This window comes from Rhipicephalus microplus, chromosome 1 (genome assembly GCF_043290135.1).
Source record: "Rhipicephalus microplus isolate Deutch F79 chromosome 1, USDA_Rmic, whole genome shotgun sequence".
Taxonomy (NCBI): domain Eukaryota; kingdom Metazoa; phylum Arthropoda; class Arachnida; order Ixodida; family Ixodidae; genus Rhipicephalus; species Rhipicephalus microplus.
Window position 1 is genome coordinate 277,280,281 of NC_134700.1, and position 19,778 is coordinate 277,300,058.

A 19,778-nucleotide genomic window follows, 5' to 3' on the forward strand; every position below is an offset into this window, starting at 1 on the left:
CGTAATAGAATTCCCGGAGTATTTGCCATTAGTCAATCTATGTTTTCTCGCGGTCACTAAATGTGGTTCGGATGCTGCTTCAGAAATATTTGCCACCTAGAAGCTGCAATTGGTGGCGATACGCAAGCGGCGTCGTACGGTCACCGCTAGACAGAGGGAAGGGGCTAGGGGCGGGGTGATCTGCAGGAGGCGAGCGCACCTGGTGATGCGTCGGGACCTGCCGCCCTGCGGCGGTGGACTCAGCATTCCGGGCGGCACGGGCACCGAGCAGTCCCTGTTGCGCGGCAGGATCTCGGACAGGGGCCGAACTCGCACGCTCAGCGGCCGCTTGCGCTGCTGGGGCGTCGACTCGCCGCTGCTGTCGGAGGCCTCGAGGACGGCGTCGGTGCTGGCCGACTTCTGGATGGCCTGCGGCGTGGGCACTCCGGACGCCGGGTCCGCCCCTTCGAGCAGCTTCTCGGTCTCGTCTCGCCGCGCGGCGCCGCTCACGGAGTAGTTGCCGCTGGAGATGCTGCGCACCAGCCGGCTGCTGGACAGCTTCTCCTTCAGGGACCTGCGCCCCACGCGCGCGTTTGTCTCGCTGTAGTGCGCGCCACACGGCGACGGTGGAATATGATTGATATGTGGGGTTTAACGTCCCAAAACCAACACATGATTATGAGAGACGCCGTAGTGGAGGGCTCCGGAAATTTAGACCACCTGGGGTTCTTTAACGTGCACCCAAATCTGAGCACACGGGCCTACAACATTTCCGCCTCCATCGAAAATGCAGCCGCCGCAGCCGGGATTCGGGCCCGCGACCTGCGGGTCAGCAGCCGAGCACCTTAGCCACTAGACCACCGCGGCGGGGCGCGACGGTGTAGTAGGACGGGGACCAAGGGAAGTTAACGATACCGCGCCAGCCACGGACGACGTATACAATGCTGGGATGGTCGGTTTAGGAACTTTACAACGCGCAAACATAACAATCCGGCTGTGCTCAATCACTGCGCTCGCAGACTTCTTCAAAAACTACACAAAATCGCTGTTCGAAGAAGAGTGCGAAAAATGAATGAGCCTAACAAATACAGCAACAAGGAAGGAAGAAAGCAACAACCTAACAAACAAACACACAAACAAACCAATTGACCAGCAAACAAACAAACTATAAGAAAAAGCAAGGTGTTAATTTAGTGAGCCACTTTATGTTTGATTACGACGTGTTAGGATGAGTTGCGACAGCGCGCGCGTTGCGCGAGTCCACCAATCATCGTCTGCATTTTTTATGGTGCACGGTGTTTAACATAGCACCAATATTCGTTTCTAATAGAAGGCGAACAAACAAATAGACAGATCACATTCGCGCAATCACGTACAAGTACATAGCCTAAGGATATGACACCTGCAAAGTCCTCAATGTAACCAACACCTCACCATTAAAGCGTCTTCCCTTGTACGTTATGGAAGCGTCTTTGAATATCACAAATCTCGAGTGCACATGTTCACCAAGCCAATTTCAGCTATAGTATGCAGCATACTATAGCTGCGATCGCTTCACGCATCACATTCCTTGCGTACGGAATATGATGCGTGAAGTTGCATGCAGTGAATGGCGTGTTAGTGCGAAAGCTCCGCAAGTTTGAGACTGGCGCTGATGAGCGTCTAGAAGATGCCGCGAGTGCTTAAGTAACTACCTAACTAACTACCTAACTAACTAACTAACTAATAACCAACTAACCAACTAACTGTTGCAATAAACTGTTCAGGTCACAGTGTTGACAAATGATAATGAATTTGTAAGCACAGTAAGGCAGTACATTTGTGATAGCATGTATATAGTAAATATTCTCGTATGCAGACTTTCACTCTTGGTTCGAGTACTCTTTTTGTCTATACTGTTCGTGTGTTTCCTCTGTGTTTACTTTGTACCATTACGTTTGCACTATTCCACCGTTCTGTTTTGTTTCAACTGTCTTGCTGCGGAAAGGTCGAGGTTTTTATTACCTCGCTACTGCATTTCTGTAAGTTCTGCGCTATTGTGTTCACTATTGGCATTGTGGCTGTTGACGTATTTACACTATAATCCCTCTCATACCTTTTTTTTTTCAATTCCGTAAAATCCCACCCTCAGCAATGCATTCGATCGATCGTTGTGTGATCAAAAGCTTTAGTATTCCGTACACGCGAGCGGACAGGAAGAGAAGCGGCAGAGCGTGGCGACGCAGCACGCACCTCAGATTGACTTGGGCGCCGCATCCACCGTACGCGCAGCCGACGTCGTCGTCCTCGTCGTCGTCCTGCGAGCCCGTGTTCTTGCTGCACAGCCTGGACACCGGGTGCACCTTGAAGCGCAACGAGGCGGCCCTGCCGTGCCGACGAGGCCGGTGCAGCGCCGTGCCGCCGACACATTCCTCGTCCTCCTTGGCCGCGCACACGCGGTCGGCCCACGTGGCCAGTCCCGGGTTGACCAGGGCCACGTGACGACACCGGGGTGTGGGCACGGTGCCTTCCACCGCAACCTTCTCCCACGTCTCGCTCGCTGCGCGAACGGCGATACCAAGAACGCGTTGCAGAACAGCGGACTGATACGTTCGCTCAACGGATCCAGAAAGCTGAAAACACGGGGACCAAGGACGCCCTGTCCTTGCGCTATAGTCCTCTCCTCTTCCTTGGTATCTGTTTTATGTGCCGAATGTATCGAACCCACTCGCCCCAAAGTTACTCTTATGATTAGTTCAGTTAAGAGAACAAACGACACGTTACAGTCATAACTATATCTGGGGTTTTACGCACCTAAACCACGATAAGATTATACGAGGCACGACGTAGTAATGGGGAGAGGGTAGGAGGGCTCCTAATATTTCAACCACCTGGGTTTTTTTTTTTTTCACGGTGCACTGGCATCGCACAGCGCACGGCCTCCTAGTAAACTTAGCTCCATCGAATTTCGATTATCGAAGCAGGAGGGAACACGCAAAGAGAAAATCGACTATCGGGTTAGCTGCCGATCACCGCAGCCGCTGTATACCACCGCGACGAACAACAAGCAGAGCACAAGAACGCGGAGAACTAGAAAAGGAGACAGCGACAAGACCGCTTACTTGCTCCTCGTATACGAGAGCGAAGTTTGTTGTTGACATGTAGACGTTTCAACTTCCACGCCGTAACTTGTCGGAATTCTTATAGGATGTACGCCGTTGGGAAAGAGAACGCACATTCTACACTGCAATCAGGGAAATACCGTTTGCTAAGACAGCGCAGTTAGCTCCTTCCGACGGTAAAGAGCGTGAACGTCTGTAAAGGGTACGGAACTTGCCCGGGGCACTCACCGAAGTGGAACCTCCACAGGTCGTTGTTGGCAGCGCCCGCCCGCTCTCCGCCGAAGAGGTACATGAAGCCGTGGGCTTGCACCGCAGCGTGACCATGTAGCTCGGCAGGAGCGCCTTTCGGTTGTCGTATCCGGCTCCAGCGACCCGTGTCTGCACGCAGAAGACTAGGCGTGAACCCGCGCCTAACACGTTCCCAAGACAAGTGCAGCTTATCATTCATGCAACCTTCGTGCATTTGTTACGAAGCACAAGAAAGCACACTCGCACCGGTTGTACTATATGGGTGACAAAAAGGTATGACTGAGGACACCTTTCTGAGATATCCAAGGAAGACAATAAGTAGCCATAAGTAGACGATTACTTGTCATACTGCCCCAAGAAACCTGATATCTAATCCGAAATTATACGTATAGAGGTATACCTACACCCAATACAATATACTTGCCCCCATAGAACAGTTGGTCGAGTGTCAAGGTGTTCATATATGTACCGAAGTGGTAAGACCAGAAGTCTGCCCGTTCGTGGAGATCCGTCAGTCCGCCGTAAATCCACATGGCGCCCTGGTGCACCACGCACGAGTGGTTGTGTCTCGCCGGGGGGTGGTCGCCAACGCCGCCTTCGCCGCAAGTCAACTCCCATTGCTCAGTGTCTGCATAATGAAGGATTAGGAACTGTCATTACGTGCCAGTTTTAACTGAGCGACACGTTAGACGACCACAGTGTCGCCTTTAAAGACTTACCTATACAACATAACATAACTTTATTTTCCTTAAAGGCCCCTCGAGGGGGTATTACATAAGGGGTGGGTTAACATAATTTTTTTTGTTGCCACAAGTTTTTATCACAAAAAGTGGACACATAATCGATCAAAAAATGATGACGAGAATTCAGTGGTGACGTTGTCACGGGGAAGGTCATTCCAGTCTTTTGCTGTCCGAACAAAGAAGGGCATAGAAAATGTGGTCGTCTTAATCCTCGGCCAGGACTCTTGAAGCGAATGACACGTGCGGTGAGATATGCGGGCAGGTGGGGCGATGTAGGGATGACGAAGGGTGCTGTGAAAAAACTTACCCATAAGGCAGCCCTTACGGACATTCCAGAGATAACTCATTCACAAATTCTTGATATTATTACTCATACAGAGGCAGAAGGAAACATGCGACGTTTCTCCGTTCTGGCGGATTTGTAGTTTTCTCTGCACTCACGGGCTAAGCACGAAAACGGGAAACAGATTCCGACCTGTATCGTACGATGGTCCGTCACACGTGAACAACCTACGTGATGCTTTAAATTAATGTGATACGTTACTTCCGCAGTCTCGCAGACGCTGTTTACAGTCCACGTGCCACGAGACCCAGCAGCGTATCTTGCTGAAGAAAGCTCGCAATATCGCCCAACTTCCGCCCTTGATGTCAATGTTTCGATCCCCTCCCAATTCACCAACGAAGGGACACTGATCCAAAAAGCGTCGTCGTCACACGCACAGCCATGGGCTAAAGAGAGTGTAACCATATATTTAAATTTTTGGACCCTACAGCGAGGTGACCGTCTGCGAAGGGAGCTGCTGTATTAAATATTTACGAGAAGCGCGCAACAAGCGCTACTATGCACGGATGTCTTTTACAAGGGAGAATATCGTTAATTAGCGTGCATTCTGGTTGTCACGCAAGGCAGTTTTACAGCCACAGCACGCATCTCTCGACCCAGGACCTAATACGCGGAGCCTCTTGGGAGAGTGAACGAGGATCGTAGCCGGGCTGCGTTAACGTTACTTATTCATGCTATAGCTGGAAAGTCGTGGGCGCGGAAACACTGAGGAGAGCTCATGTGTTTGTTGTAGCTCACTTCACTTGCTAACTATTGCGCTGAAACGTGGGACAAGTAACACCTTTTTTTGGAATGTTTCCCTGTAGTGCACGATGAATAGCGGTGCAACCCGCCTTTACTATCGCTAGCGAACTCCCCCCGAGCAAGTGTTTCACTATATATGTGGAAATAAATGAGAGTTATCATTACGTTATGTCTAGATGACCTATGTATGCAGGAAAACTAACAACTTCCTCTATTTTCCATCTGAGAGTTGTACAAGGTGCTTGTGATTATTTTTTTATCATATTCTTTGATTTTTTTTTCTCTTTGCGTGTTTCTTCAACACTATTATCATAATGATGGAATAGCCTGCTCGTATACGTGACTCAACTACCCCATTTGTTGCATATATAAATTAAAACAAAAAAAGCTACGTTATCATTATATCAGTAGCTTGTTGACGATGATGATGATTATGATGTCCTTACGACATGGCTCCTACCCACAATGAGGGATAGGCCAAAAATTTCTTGTTCGCTTAGTCGCTTCTTTCCTAGCCTTCACAATGATTATTTTCTTCTTGAAATCAACTGACTTTTTTACAGAATTCCATAACACAAGCTAATTGCACTCTGTGCCTGTTAATTTCGTAATCTCGAAACAACATACTTCTCAGTCACAGAGGTTGGGTTTCGCTTTTATTGGCACCTATACTCGGCACACTTTTAATAAGCTGCCCGTTACAAGCTTGAGAGGCTTCCCCAATTTCTTTGTTACAATCACAACTGAGAAAGCAGTCATATTTCGTTTGGACCACCAAGTGTTCACTGCTTGACTTTTAAATATAGCTTTACGTTTCCAGCTAGTGTCTTAAAGTTAGAAATTACGTGATCCCTCGGACATTCGATTTATGTGCACATGTCACTTTTTCGCTGTTTCAATCGTTGCGGTTTATCTCTGTGCTTGTTTGCCGAAGCCCGCCCTATATACACGGTATCTTCGACGCGATGTCGCTCTCTCATTCCGTTCATACATTTCAGCTCGACTGTACGTATTGTGAAACATTTTGCTCCACTCGCAACGCGTCGAAAGGCAAAAAAAAAAAAAACACAGTTGCGCGAGGCGCACAAACACAACAACGATCGCGCAAACACAAACAATAAAAGAAAAAGGCGCAGCTATATGGAGGGAGTATACGAGCGACGTACATTTGACCTCCACGAGCGAACGGTGGCGTTTTCCCTCCACTGCGGCGACGCGCGATCAAGCCATCGCTCAACGTCTTCCCTCCGATATCTTCTCGAGAGGGCGAAGCGCGGAGGCGAAGCCGTCGTAGAGTTTTGGTATACGCTATATCCGCGACGAGCGATGCGCTAGATGCCACGAGAGGCGTTCGAGCACACACGCACGCATGCCGCTCCACCGACAACGATGCGATGAAGGGCCCCGGGGCGAGCCAGGGAGAGAAGGAAAAAGAGAAAGGGCTGCATGACTCAGCCCGTTCGACGATCGAGGCGTAACGCCGCGCGCGGGAACAATAAAAGACGGGAAAGTGAAAAGAAAAGCGCGGGAAAAAGCGGCGGTGGATGCAGAGAAATGAGGGGGAGGGGCGGGGAGGTTGGAAGATAATGGCTCCTCCCGAAAAACAAAAGCCGAGCAAAGCGAGCAGGCCAGAACCAGAAACGCGAGGATTCGCTGTACATACATGTCTGTACGCAGATACGATCGCTCCGGTTTCCAAGCCCGGGAGCACGCGCGCACGTTAGCGTTAATTAAATTGCGGGCTAAAACAAACGGAGGTGAAGGAGGCGAACGAACGCGGTGGGTTCCGCTCGTGCACTATACTGTGCGTACGCAATCACGCGAGCCCACACAGGCGCGCTGAAGTGAGACGCTTTGCAGCGCGCCGCTTCGAAGCCCGCAGGCATGCGTGGCTTATAGTGCAGGCACCGCATATGCATATACCAGTCGACGAAAACTGCTCGGATTGTCTTCCAGAGTTTGCAACGCGGTTCGAGGAATAAAGGGGTATACACACGCGGGGAGCAGAGACCATCGACCTCTCCCTTCCCAGCTCATGTACTACACAGGCACGCATCAACCTTCTGAGTGCGCATATGAACTGCCAGTGCGTCACGCCGCAAGCCGAGCAGTATACCGTATTTAACAGGAACAGCCACCTGGTCACTAATGTGATTATCTACAACTTCAGCAGTTGCACCCGTCAGAGCTGGAAGGCATGCAGGCAGGCTCTGCCCGTGGGGTTCGTCTGCGAAGTCACATCGCCGCCCTCTCACACGTGTATGGAGCGTTCACGGTGTACTGCGGAGACGCGAGAGATTTAGCAGAACGTCCCGGGCTGCTTTTAATTGCGCAGTTGTTGCACGCCAGTCTTAGTGACAGCTTCGAAGTAGAGGATGACAGCCCTGGCGGAAGTTTTTGCCTGGTAGGAGCAGATTAGCAGTGTTTCTAAAAGTGTCAAGTCAAGGGAGAAAATTTAGATTTCAAACAGGGGTTATATACGAATAGCACGAAATAGTCTTTAAAGAGGTGCCTTTTTCGGCGATGGCACAGTCTCTATTTCGAGATCAAAGCAGCAAATGAACATTGCAAGCTTGCGCATCAGCTAAAACTAACTCAAACTTATACAAAAGTAATTCCACGTCTTCATTCGAAAACCATAATTTACAGCTGATATGTCATCTTGTCCATCAGAATGTTAACCAGTCCATGACTTCGAGTAAGAAACTTGAAGTGCTTACCCATTAGTCTTTGAAATGACTCACACTGTTGACTTTTAAAAGTGCAAAAACAAAAATGCCTCGCATCTTTTTTCTGTTATTCTCGCTTCATCCAGAAATCAACAGCGCTCTCAACACACTAGACCCACTTAGGCTATACAGTCCCCAAAAGCGAAATAAAAGCGACTACTAACAGAAAGCAAAATTAGTGTAAACGGGTCTACACGGACAACAACCTAGCGGCTACAAACACACTATTGCGTTTACAAAATGCTGCATGACTGGGCGACCAAAAAAAAAAAAAAACGTGGCTGATCCCCCTACATAGGAATCGGTATAACACGAAAGTGAAACGTGTTTTTACAGAAGTAGTTGAGCGTTTATTGTGCATTGTTTCAGGAGCATCAACAGTTTGCATCACTCTAAGGATGTCAACCAGCTCGAAACTTGCAGCGCACAGCTCAAGCAGAAAGCAAGCCCGAAATTAGCACACACAATGCGAGCGCGGACTAACAACTGTCACAGAGCGACACTTAAAGCGCGCTGTTCAAACAGAAAGAAAGACGCACGCAACGAGCGCACGAGTATGCACAGGACACGCGCGAACAACTGTCACAATTCTTCCTGCGTTGTGTGTCAGCATTGCGGTTCTTTCGTAAACGCTGCCGCGGCAGCGTGCGAAGTGACCTACGTCCTTTCCCGAATCACTATAGTCTGATAAGCGCACGGGCGCAGGAGAGACCACACTCCGAGGAGGCGGCGCTTCGTGGAGGCGACATTTTAGAGCGCGCCCAACGCGAGCCCGTCGCGCAATTTCGCCATGCACTGGTAATGAAAACGCGCTCAGGTTTCGGAGCTCTGAGGACTGCCAAACGTTGTATGGAGTGTGTATAAATTGCTTGCATTTTGCATCCCAGACAACGTGCGCTCCGTGGCGTAGTCGGTCTATCTGTTCATTCGTGGAATCACAAAAGGTTTAACAAGATGTGCCCGAATGGCTTCATCAAGTAGAAATCCTTCTACAGATGAAAGAATTTTAAAAAGCCTGTGAACTTTGACGCGTTTTACCTCTTCTCTTTTGTGCATGTTTGTCCTTTGTTTGATGTATATTTGTTAGTGAATGCTGTACGTACACAAGCAATAAAGAAAGAAAAGCGCTCCGTGGCGTTGTGCCTAACGCCGCGCGCTGAGAAGCAAGAGGTTACTGGTTCGATTGCGGCGACAAATGCTTGCTTTCTTTTTTTTCTTTGCAATCTTTTATATTTGTGATCATTACTTGCGTGACGGAAATACGTCCGCGGGGTCGTGGTGGACCACGACATAAAACACTTTTGTGTTAACAAAAAAAAAAGGACCGCACTGTTTAGAGTTGTACGTTTTGTTTGCAAGTACACCTTGAGTACGACTATGAGCGGCGTCACCGACTGACAACACTCACACAGTGTGCTCTGCATCGGTAAATAGCAACGCTAGCCTGTCGCCACATTTTTTTCAGCCACTGTCGTCACGTACCAAAGTTCACCGGTATACCTTGAACCAGAAAGCCCACGTATCCACCATTACTCAAGTTCTGTAATGTTCATCGTTTTATTATCTGTCCCATCTTCTGTGTCTGTTCTACATCTTCCCCATTACAGAGTAGCCAGCCGGAGATGAAACTTGTACTTGCTTTTCATCTCTCTTTACATTCCAAATTGTGTCGTTTCCAAGTAGAAATTCAAGCTATGGTTAACTTATTGACCCGGTACAATATGCCGACAGAAAACGCCCGAGTCGTGGTATACAATGAGTTTGGGTTTAGGAAATATTAGGGACAGAAGTCATATGTACTCTAGTCGCAAACTCACCGATAGCATCCCAAGTCGATACGTGACCCCTGCCTAACGTACTGCAACGTCCTCTGCTTTTACTCGCATACATGCGTGAAGTGGTCAACCCACGGGAACGAAAGCCGATCAAAAACTGGCCGCCTCGCTGCTTCCCCGCGGCGAAGGATGCACCAGTGATCTTTCAACGCGATTATGCGTGTTCTTCGGTGGTGGGCGAAGGCGGGGTGGAGCAGAATCGAAACAGCGGAAAAACCGCTGGGACGAGCAGCCCCGAGTTTCGCACAGGACGGACACAGTTCGCCATTCGCATTCAAAAACAGAATATCTATAACCGAAAAAAGAGAAAACCAAAAAAAAGAGAGAAAGCGGCACCGAGGGAGGACGAAAAGTAAACGTATAGGAAGGAACAGAGGCGCAGTTTTAAAACGAAACGTGGGGAGACGACTAATAGCGTTCTCCTCAAAATGGAATCATCCCCGGCAGGACGCAATCGAAGGCGAGGGAGACAGATAGCGAGGCAATGTTGGGGTGCAAAAGACTTTTGCTCGTGTCAGACGTATAGGAAGGAAGTCCGCTCTCCCTGCATTGGCAATGGGCTAACAGGACGACGAGGAAGCAGTGATCGTTAATTTCTGGCGGGTGCATGCCGAACAAAAGGCGCCACCACCAGCGCCCATTTCATTCCCGCACATACCCCCCATCTCCTTACTGCTTGTCGGCTCTTTGCTCGGGTGTCAAAGGATGGGAGAAGGGCGCCACGACTGTTCCTCCCACTGAGTGCCTGCCTGTGCGGCTGGTGCGAGCGGGAGGAGATGCGGCGAGAGAGAAGGAAATATCGCCGCGTTGGAATTTCAGAGCAAGCTGCCAACAGCCACATTAGTTGGAGCTATATAGTAGAGCAAACCAAATTACAGATTACCTGCTATATGCATTGTCTTCCGAATAGAATTTCGTTCTTGGGACCTTAGGTCGGCAAAAATTGTGCGAGCTCACTCAAAGTTATACAAAAAATATATTTTACCCTGGGGACTCACTCGAACTCAGATTCACCAAAATTTTCCTCAACCGGACTCAATGGGACTAAGAATGACTATCTTTTCTTTTTTCAACCCGACTCTCTCAGACCCAAGCACACCAAATGATTACTTGCCCCGAACGCACTCGGACCCAGACTCGCGGCTTTTCCTGAGTCTGAGTGAGTCGACTGATAAACGAGCTCGCCGACCTATGCATCGGACTAGGATTTACGTTGGTCCCGAACCCGCCACCGAGGCCTGGTGCTCGAGTGCTGACCCGACGGCCGCAGAATCGAATCCCTCCCGCTTTTCCGCTGCAGGCGAAAATGCTTGAAGCCCGTGTGCTCAGACTTGGGTTCACCTTGAAGAACCCTGGGTAGTCGATATTTCCGGAGCCCTCCACTACAAGCGTCTCTCATAATAATATCGTGGTTTTGGGACGTGAAGCACCAACCCTTAGTAAGGAATCACTTTGATGCCGCTTCTACTTTAACGTGCGCAACAATATAATCACATAAGCGCAGTATCTTTTTTTGCTCTCATAAAGTACGGTTTGCTAGTCAAGAACCAAATCAGCGACCACGTGCTGAGGAGGAAGACGGCATATATATATATATATAGCCACTGCAGCAAATGTACACATGCGCCTCTCGAAAATTCACGCATGTGCGATGAAGCTCTTACTTGAGCAGCTATGTACAAAAGATGTGAGGATGAAGCAAGACACTGAACATACACGCACGAATAATAAATATACCAGGACGATTACTGTAAAGCCAATACCTCGACATCAGAAACAAAAGAAAAAACAGAAGTGAATGCATCCAATGCAAAGCTTACAAACAACGACACAAGATATAACTACAAATAGATATAAACTCCGAGCTAAGTTGCCAACGTACTCCGCATGTCTCATTGAAATGCGTCTATTACTATGAATAGGCCGCTAGGCGATTCATAGCAAGCGGGCACTTCCTTTTTTTTTCTTTTTCTGCCAAACCCTAACAAACTTCAGATGGGCGGTCGCGTTCTCCCAAGCCAAGTGAGAGTGCGTGCCGCACACTGTAAACCGAAAGTTGAGACGGTGAATGGGGACTGAGACAGCCACACGCCGCAGGAACCCGCGAAACCCTACAAGCACGCTCGCCCGCAACACGAGCAGAGAAGCGGGGGTTCCCCGGAGCTCATACCTCCTCCAAGAGAAAGGAAGGGGGTTCTCTTGCCACGGCTTCGTTCGTCTCCGGAAAATAAAGAAAGAAGAAAAGAGAGGGGAAGCCAAGGGAAGGATGGGTGATGCAGCGGCTGCGTTTGAGATGATTTCCGAGTGCGCTCGCGAGACGAGGGAAGCCGGAAAAAAAAAAAAACGGGGGAAGAACGCCGCTATTTAAGTGCGCGGAGAGAAACAGCGGCGCCTTGCCCTCATTCTCTTCCCAACACAACTGTGCCCTTTTCGCGCTCTCTCTCTCCCAACGGGGACAGCAGCCAGGACTCGAGCGCACGTTTCAAAAGCGAGCCGCGCGCCGCTGCAAGAGAGGCGCGCCCGGGCTACGACTGCGGGCCGAAGGAACGTCGATGAGGGTGACTCATACCCGAAGGTGGAGAGGGTGGGGCAGCTCGGAAACAAACGGCAGCGCGGGGGGAGGGACGGGGGATGCAGAGCCCTGGCAATGACGGCTCGGCCGAACGCGGCTGCTGCTTCAGATGCGGGGGGGAAGGTTAGCATAAGCGGGTGCCAGCACCATCGAGCAGGCCCTTCGCTGCTAACGACGCTTAAAAGAGGGGCCACAAGACGGTGACGCGCGTGTGTGAGCACTCTGGAGTGCGGCCGCGGGTTCTGGCGGCGTCTTTCTTCCCGTTGTCAAGCAGCGTCGTTTGGGGTGGACGCGTAGCTGCGTGGTTGAGTGGGAGGGCGCTCTCGCGTGACCACCACCGTTGGTTTGTAAGCGCAGCGACGGGCGCGAACACCGTGGCGTAGCGGCCAGTGAAAAGCCGTTGTACAAAACCTCTCTTTTCCTGTGAGTGCGAAGTGATATGAAGTGAAAGGAGCCCGTGGAGAGTCGCCCCTCCAACAGCTGCGGGTCAGCCGCAGTTCGGCAAACAGTTCTGGCTCGACGGACGGAAAATGTAAAAAGGAACTGTGGTTAGATTTTCCGTCAATTCACACGTGCGGCATCACTCGGTGTTCCGTGAACGAAAAGAGCAATAAAAAATGCGACGAACCCAATTACACAACAACTAAAAAATGACCGAAGCTAGCCTTTTCTTCGCGAAGCCGTGGCTATAGATATAGGTGTGAAAGTCGAAAACTGACTCATTCCTTGCGGCAAAGCGACAGACTACCGTTTAGGATGTTGGTCTTTTGTAGAATGAAGCATATTCCTGCTCCTGTATTACATGCAGGTAGCTTTTTTTTCAGTTTAATCAGACATGCATTTGATCCATCTACGGCGCTGAAAATCGCTAATAACAGTGCAAAGAATATTTGTCGCTGCTCCAGTTAATGGCGAATAGCCTTCACAGCAGTCGAACGAGCGAAACACCAGTTCCATTGCAGCCGGACAAATTGTGGGCAAATCCAACAGCCCACTCCTGTGCGACCAAGTCGAAAGAATGTCACACGAAAGCCAGTCACGACACGACAACTCCTTTGTTTTATTACCTGTACAACTTTGATTTTTTTTTCTGGCGGGATGGTATGGAAAACAGTTTCTCGGGTGCTCGTAAAAATGATAGCGAATTCTGTCGCGTCATTATGCACAGGACGCGTTAGCCTCACGGGCTAACCTTCCGCCATATTGTCACCAATGTGCCATATAACTCACAACGACGCCCTGTATTTTAATAAGCCAGGGTCAATATTCGCTAGACGGGTGGACCACAAGCATACACACAAAACTAAGGGCCTCAGCACGACGAACAACTACGCGGTTCGCACACAGTCACTGCAAACCTATCCTGCTTACAGGAGTTGTGCGAAGTAAATACACAGGACGAAGACAGTTAGACATCAATAAAATATTAAGCATGAGTCCGAAAAAAATAAAAGAAAGGTCATGCACATCGACAAATTTTCAGGAGGCGTATCCTTGAGGCGTCTCCATGGTGACAACCATCATCCAAGCTCCGAGGTCTCGATAAGTCGCAATCATCGAGGTCTCGCGGGATACAGGCGCGAGGTCAGCCCGTTGCCTGCCTCGTGAGCCAGCAAGACCACGGGAAATGACCGCCCTAGATTGGTCTTGACAGTCAGCTAGATGGTGTGCAAGCACAATGACAGGGGCAATCAAAGGAAGGCGCGGGACAGTTGTAAAGAACGCGTGCATTCCGAGCAGCGAATGTTCGCACAGCGGAAGCCACACACAAAAATGTGCCGGGAAAAGGACAATGCAACTCAGAGTGGGCTGGGTGGAGACAAAGGAGCCAGGATGGGCGCCTGGAGGCATCCGCTGGCGGTGCGAAGAAGGAACAATGGGGACCCGTCTCGTGCAGAACGCACCGACTCATCTCGGAAGCTCCCCCCCGCCGTGCGCTGCCTCACTTGAGTGAGCCGCCGAAGAATGGACGCACCCACTTACAAGATGGGCGCTACGTGTAAGACTAATATCTTGGAACGAAGTGAAAACCCTAAAAGCGAAGCTCGCTTCCGCCTCCACCAGCATTGTCGAAAACGTGTTGCGTGCAAAACACAAATCACGCAGATTCCATATCACAGATACAAGGAACGGCAAAACAAACTGAACGTGGCGGCCATGCCACGAGACATGGTTGCAATCTGCTCGATGCACCTCTCTGGGAAGGCTGAGTTCAAAAAAAAAAAAAAAAACACGTTCTTCTTCCCACGGCTACGTCCCGACAGATCATAACAAGGTTAGTAATGCCAAAAAAAAAAATGAGTTGAAATGAACGGACAAGATAAGAGGCAGTATAATTAACAGAAATAATCAAGAAGTAATCGCCATGATTAACTTAATATACCTAAAAATGTGTTTTGTACACGGGGCTGACTCCGGCGGGGTGCAAGAGAGAGCGCCACCGCCTAGCAGCAGAGCGAGTGAATGCCCCTCTCTCTCCCTGCACCTCGCCGGCGCGGCAAGGCGCGTAAGTCGCTGCAGTAGCTGCATAGGTGACGCATATCTCAACCGCCGTAACAAGCAGGAAGTCTACAATGCACAGAAAAGGTAAACCAATGTCGCACGCTGACATTTTACTCGTGTCAGGGAAGCCCTGGATGCTTATCACAAACACTAGCTTCACCGACGCTTTAGTGAACGGGGCGGTGGGAACTCTACACGAACGGAAATGTCTGCATGCCCGCGCTACGTTCTTGAACCTCGGGTTTCAACAGCAGGGAAGCTGTCATACGTTTTTCTGCTAATTTTATTTACGGAATACCTCTTCCCGTATGCACACACGATTCGTCACGGCGACCTCTCTCTCTCTCTCTCTCTCTCTCTCTCTCTCTCTCTAGCAGCCGCAGCTACCTTGAGAGCCGTACACAGGACTTTATGTGTAGAACGGCTAACTTTGGAAACTTGTGGTCGATGTGAAGGCGTACGAATACTTTAGCATCACCCAAAAAGTTAAAACGTGAAAACAAAAAAATGACAGCATGTCCACGGACTGAATGATGATGAGTGGGGCGAAGCATCCATCAGCCCGTCCGTGCTTCCGCCCGTCCATTTGTTCTTGCTTCCGTCCGTCCACGCGACAATCCGCGCGTCCATCCAGGCGTCCGTCCGTCTGTCTATGCATCCATCCGTGAGTCCGTCCATCCATCTGCCTGTCTGTCTGTTCGTGCGTCCATCCGTCCGTACATCCGCACGTCTATCCATCCGTCCATCCATCTGTTTGCCTGTCCGTCCGTCCGTGCGTCCATCTAGTGAACGCTCCAAGTACCACCATCTCCCATCACGCCTCCTCTGTGGCTCGGCCTTGGACTGGAGGAAAGGGTACTGTGCATACCAGCGGTAAGATAATCCCTTCTAGCTTTGGGGAAGACAAGACCACTCGTCGAAACGCCGGCTGGAACACATAACCCCTGTTTGCAGATTTTTGTTTTTCAATGTTAATCCAAGGAATAGACCAGAGCACGCGAATGACTATAGACACCTAAATCAAGGGTTGGGGACACACCCCCGATCTTTCTTTCTCCCAAGACCGGACCGAGTGAGTATAGCCATGCGTATCAAACGAACTAGTTGCGCATCTAATACGTGAAAAACGAGCAAAACGTACTGTAATACGTGCGTCATGTGTTGCAATGCGTGTAAACGAAATGTGCGTAAAGTGTTACGTCGTGACTGAAGGTCCGCCCTGTCAGAGCTAAACACGATTACGGCGCTCCCATTTGGTCAACCAGCGCCAACGCACTCGATAATTGAGCAACGTCAAAGCAAAGCCGACACGAGACAAGTCGAGCCAATTAACGTGAGCGTAGGGTGTCGTGGCCAGGAAATCTCGGACGAAGGTTCGCTATTCTCCCTGTGTATCCTTGTTCGTAAACGCTGACGTGCGCGCCAAACTTGCGCATGCATACCATGAACACGAACAGTATACGTCACTACGGCGCCGGCGCGAAAGGAATAGCCGCGTAATGTAACGCGAACAGGGTCGTAACAAGGGCTGATAGTGGTGAAAATAGTTGAATACAAACTCGCGCACTATACTTATATATATCAACTTCAGTTAAGTTTCCGGGATAAACTGCGGCCAGTGTGGCCCCGCCGCGGTGGTCTAGTGACTAAGGTACTCGGCTGCTGCTGACCCGCAGGTTGCGGGATCGAATCCCGGCTGCGGCGGCTGCATTTTCGATGGAGGCGGAAATGCTGTAAGCCCGTGTGCTCAGATTTAGACGCACGTTAAAGAACAACACCAGGTGGTCAAAATTTCCGGAGTCCTCCACTATACGGCGTCTCTCATACTCATATGGTGGTTTTGGGACGTTAAACCCCACATATCGATCGATTGCGGCCAGTGGGTCCGGAAACAGAACTCGCGCCCTCGTGCTTCCACAGCACGAAACAACACTTTGTTCGCATTCTGCAGCTTACTCACAATTCATCCCACTTTCAACGCTACACAGAAAGCGACTAAAGCACTGCTACTTTACTTAAAGTCAACAAACCTGAGCAACCGCCTGTAGACTGTGTGTGCTCCCCGAGTGTGCTCGTGATTGTGTGTACCTTCTCATCTCTCTGCAACCTCTTTTCTCCCCTTCTTCCCTTCCCCAGTGCAGGGTAGCAAACCGGATGTGCGTCTGGTTAACCTCCCTGCCTTTCTTTGCATCTTTATCTCTCTCTCTCTTCAACGCTGCACACAAGCGGCGACGCACTGATTCGGGGGAAGCAAGACCGACATATAAGCTCGAGAGGCGATAAATGTCGGCTGCCGATTATTAGTTATGGATCGCGACAACATGAATCGCCTTACCACTTCTCCTCTTAATATTTCCCCCTTTCAGCTTTATTCAGCTTTATTCGAGCCTTTACTTCTTTTATTCGGTGAAGAATATTTAAAAAAAATGCAAAGCAAACACCGGTTTTCCCTGCTCCCTCATCACTAAATGAACGAAGAGAACAGAAAACACAAATTGAAGACGCACAACTGACCCGCTGTTTGACGGTACCCACTACACCGGGAAATATCTCAATTTTACACCGGGTGAAGCGCGGAAGCCGACTTCCCGGGGAAAAAAAAATAAAGAGAAGGGCGCCCAGTGGAAAGTCACCCTCCGTCACCCATCCTGTAAGGCGGCTTTTCCGCCGCGAGAGAAACAAAAGCAAATAAGATAGCAGTCGACTGCAAAAGAACGGCGCGGCAGCTCCGTGTGTGCACGACGATATTCTCCCCATTCATTCTATCTCCTCCTCCTTGAGAAACCCCCTCAGCTTCCATCACAGTATGCCCTCGGTCCCTAAACGAGGAACGCTCTGTGGACCCTCAGGGAAACTGGGAGCTACCTTGCGAGCTGGTATGGACGAGGGAGGTCAGCGCGTGCCGCCGCCTGTCTCGCGGGGAGACTTCCCACTTCAGCCGCTTTTCATTATTGCGAGACCCGCGCCTGTTTGCCCTCCAATTTTGCGCGTATACCCGATCCGACCAGCGCGGGAAAAAGAAAACCGCGCGATGACGCACGATCGCACAGTTATAAAGATAGAAAAAATAAAATAAAAACTAGGGGATAAAAAAACAAAAGGAAAGGAGGCTTTGGAAGTGACGTCGGCTTCCTGTATACACAAGTACGTTCCCTTATGTTGTACGTTGGTGTGCGAAAGTACGCAAACGCACGCAACAGAAGAAAACAAGGAGATGTGAGTTGAGAGAGAAACAAGGGAGCGGGAAAGGCAGGGATGTTAAAAAGAATGACCTCGGCACGTTATTCCATATAGGAAAATAGAATTCGAAATATGAGTAAAAGAAGGAAATAGAAAGCACGGGGTATTGAGAGAAACTTGATATATATTTTACAACTACTGTTTTCTCAATCAACGTGGCACTTTTTTTTTAAACAGAGAAACGAGAATCAATATATGATAAACTATAAGAGTGGCAGAATTATTCTCAGGCCTTTAAGTTCGAACCCACGTCTCAAGTTTCATCGAACCTGTTTTCTCCGGTACATTGCCGTATATAGTGTAAAAAAAAAAACCGGTCTGAAAGACGACGAAGACGCATTTCTAACACCACAACAAAAGCATACCAGGTCAGATAACGGAATTTGACGACTCGTACTCCGCAGGGTTCGGTTCAATTTTTGCGCGAGTAAAGCGCGCTCGTTTCGTATCACTACAGGGAACAGCTCTTTATCCCAGCCTTTAGAAAGTAAAAGCACCACGTGAGAAGAAGAACGAGCTTAATAAAGACTGAACGGTGCGTGTGCGAAATAACGAGATACGTATACTCCATACTGACGCAAAAAGAAAGAGAGGAAAAAGGAGGCGCTGCCTAGTCTAACGACCGAAAGCGACTGTCATGCTCCAAAAGCTGAACGATAACTTACTTTTTTTGTTAGCGTTTGACGAAGCTATTATACGCGAACGAGCATCTAGAAAACCAGCCCAGATCAGAAAAAAAGTTGGATAAACAGCACGTTCCACATGCAGTCACACTGCCGACAGTCCTTGAGAAATCCGTATCTACAGATGTAGACCCACATCTCCGCTGAAAAAGAGTTGTATACGATGCAGCTTTTGTTGTTGAAGCAGCAAGGCAAATAGGGGCTTCAATCGCAAATTGCACGTGTCTCTCTTGTCAGTGAGTCAGACAACGAACGCCGTCACCCATTATCAAAGCCAGCTCAGAATTCCAGTTCGTCCTCCTCTTAATGATGTACGAACCATCCCGGTTAGGCGCGCCCCTAAGGCTGCTTCTATCTCTGCAAGAAACACTTCAATGCGCCCACCAACCACACAAAGGGGGGCCAAGCCACTGCATGGCAGAAAACTTCACGTAGGCCTCACAATTGAAGTTTGTCGTTCCGCACGGAAAGCGACGTAGACACCGCGTTGACGTGACGTTCGCGTGATGCATGTTGCGCGGTGGAGTTCCCAGAAATCCGGCCCTGCAGTCAAGTGCTTCCGAGCCGAGGGTTCCAAACAAAAAAATAATCGATGGGCAAAATCGCTTCAAGGCAGAAAGGAAAATACTTAAAACAAATCCATTGGTCGTTTCCGCAATCTCCCTGCTAGACAGACCACCACACTCGCCGTCAATAGACGCTAAAGCGCCACAGATGCCTCCGGCGCTAAAAAATAATCGTACAAAACACAATGCCATCGAGTACGCGCCCGAGCAGGACTTGCGCTAATGAGAAAAACTGGAGATGCGAAGACTGCCACGCGTTGAAGTCTCGCCTGGCTTCCATCACGTACAGCTCGCAGTGGACGTAAGCGAGGGAGTAAACGGACAAAGAGGCCAGCGCTTGTGATGGAGGAAGCCAGGGGCAAGATTTATCGAGCACCGCACGATCGCGTCAGCTCTTTCCGCGCGGCACTGCCTCCACCGTTCGTCGTTCCTTGGGATAAAAAAAAAAAAGCCGATTCACGAAAAGAAAGTGAACTCCCGCAGGCCCAGCGC

The 19,778-nt window shown here is 49.7% G+C and overlaps 1 protein-coding gene across 1 annotated transcript in view; it reads right to left on the minus strand.

The window, feature by feature from the left end:
• LOC119188241 (uncharacterized) overlaps positions 1 to 19,778 on the minus strand; it is a 129,230-nt gene that overhangs the window by 3,076 nt on the left and 106,376 nt on the right. Inside the window, exons 6-9 of the mRNA XM_075895499.1 lie at positions 3,799 to 3,957; positions 3,309 to 3,458; positions 2,212 to 2,518; positions 200 to 553 (exon numbers count right to left, since the gene is read on the minus strand). Coding sequence (XP_075751614.1) covers positions 200 to 553; positions 2,212 to 2,518; positions 3,309 to 3,458; positions 3,799 to 3,957 — 970 coding nt within the window. The remainder of the gene's footprint in view (positions 1 to 199; positions 554 to 2,211; positions 2,519 to 3,308; positions 3,459 to 3,798; positions 3,958 to 19,778) is intronic.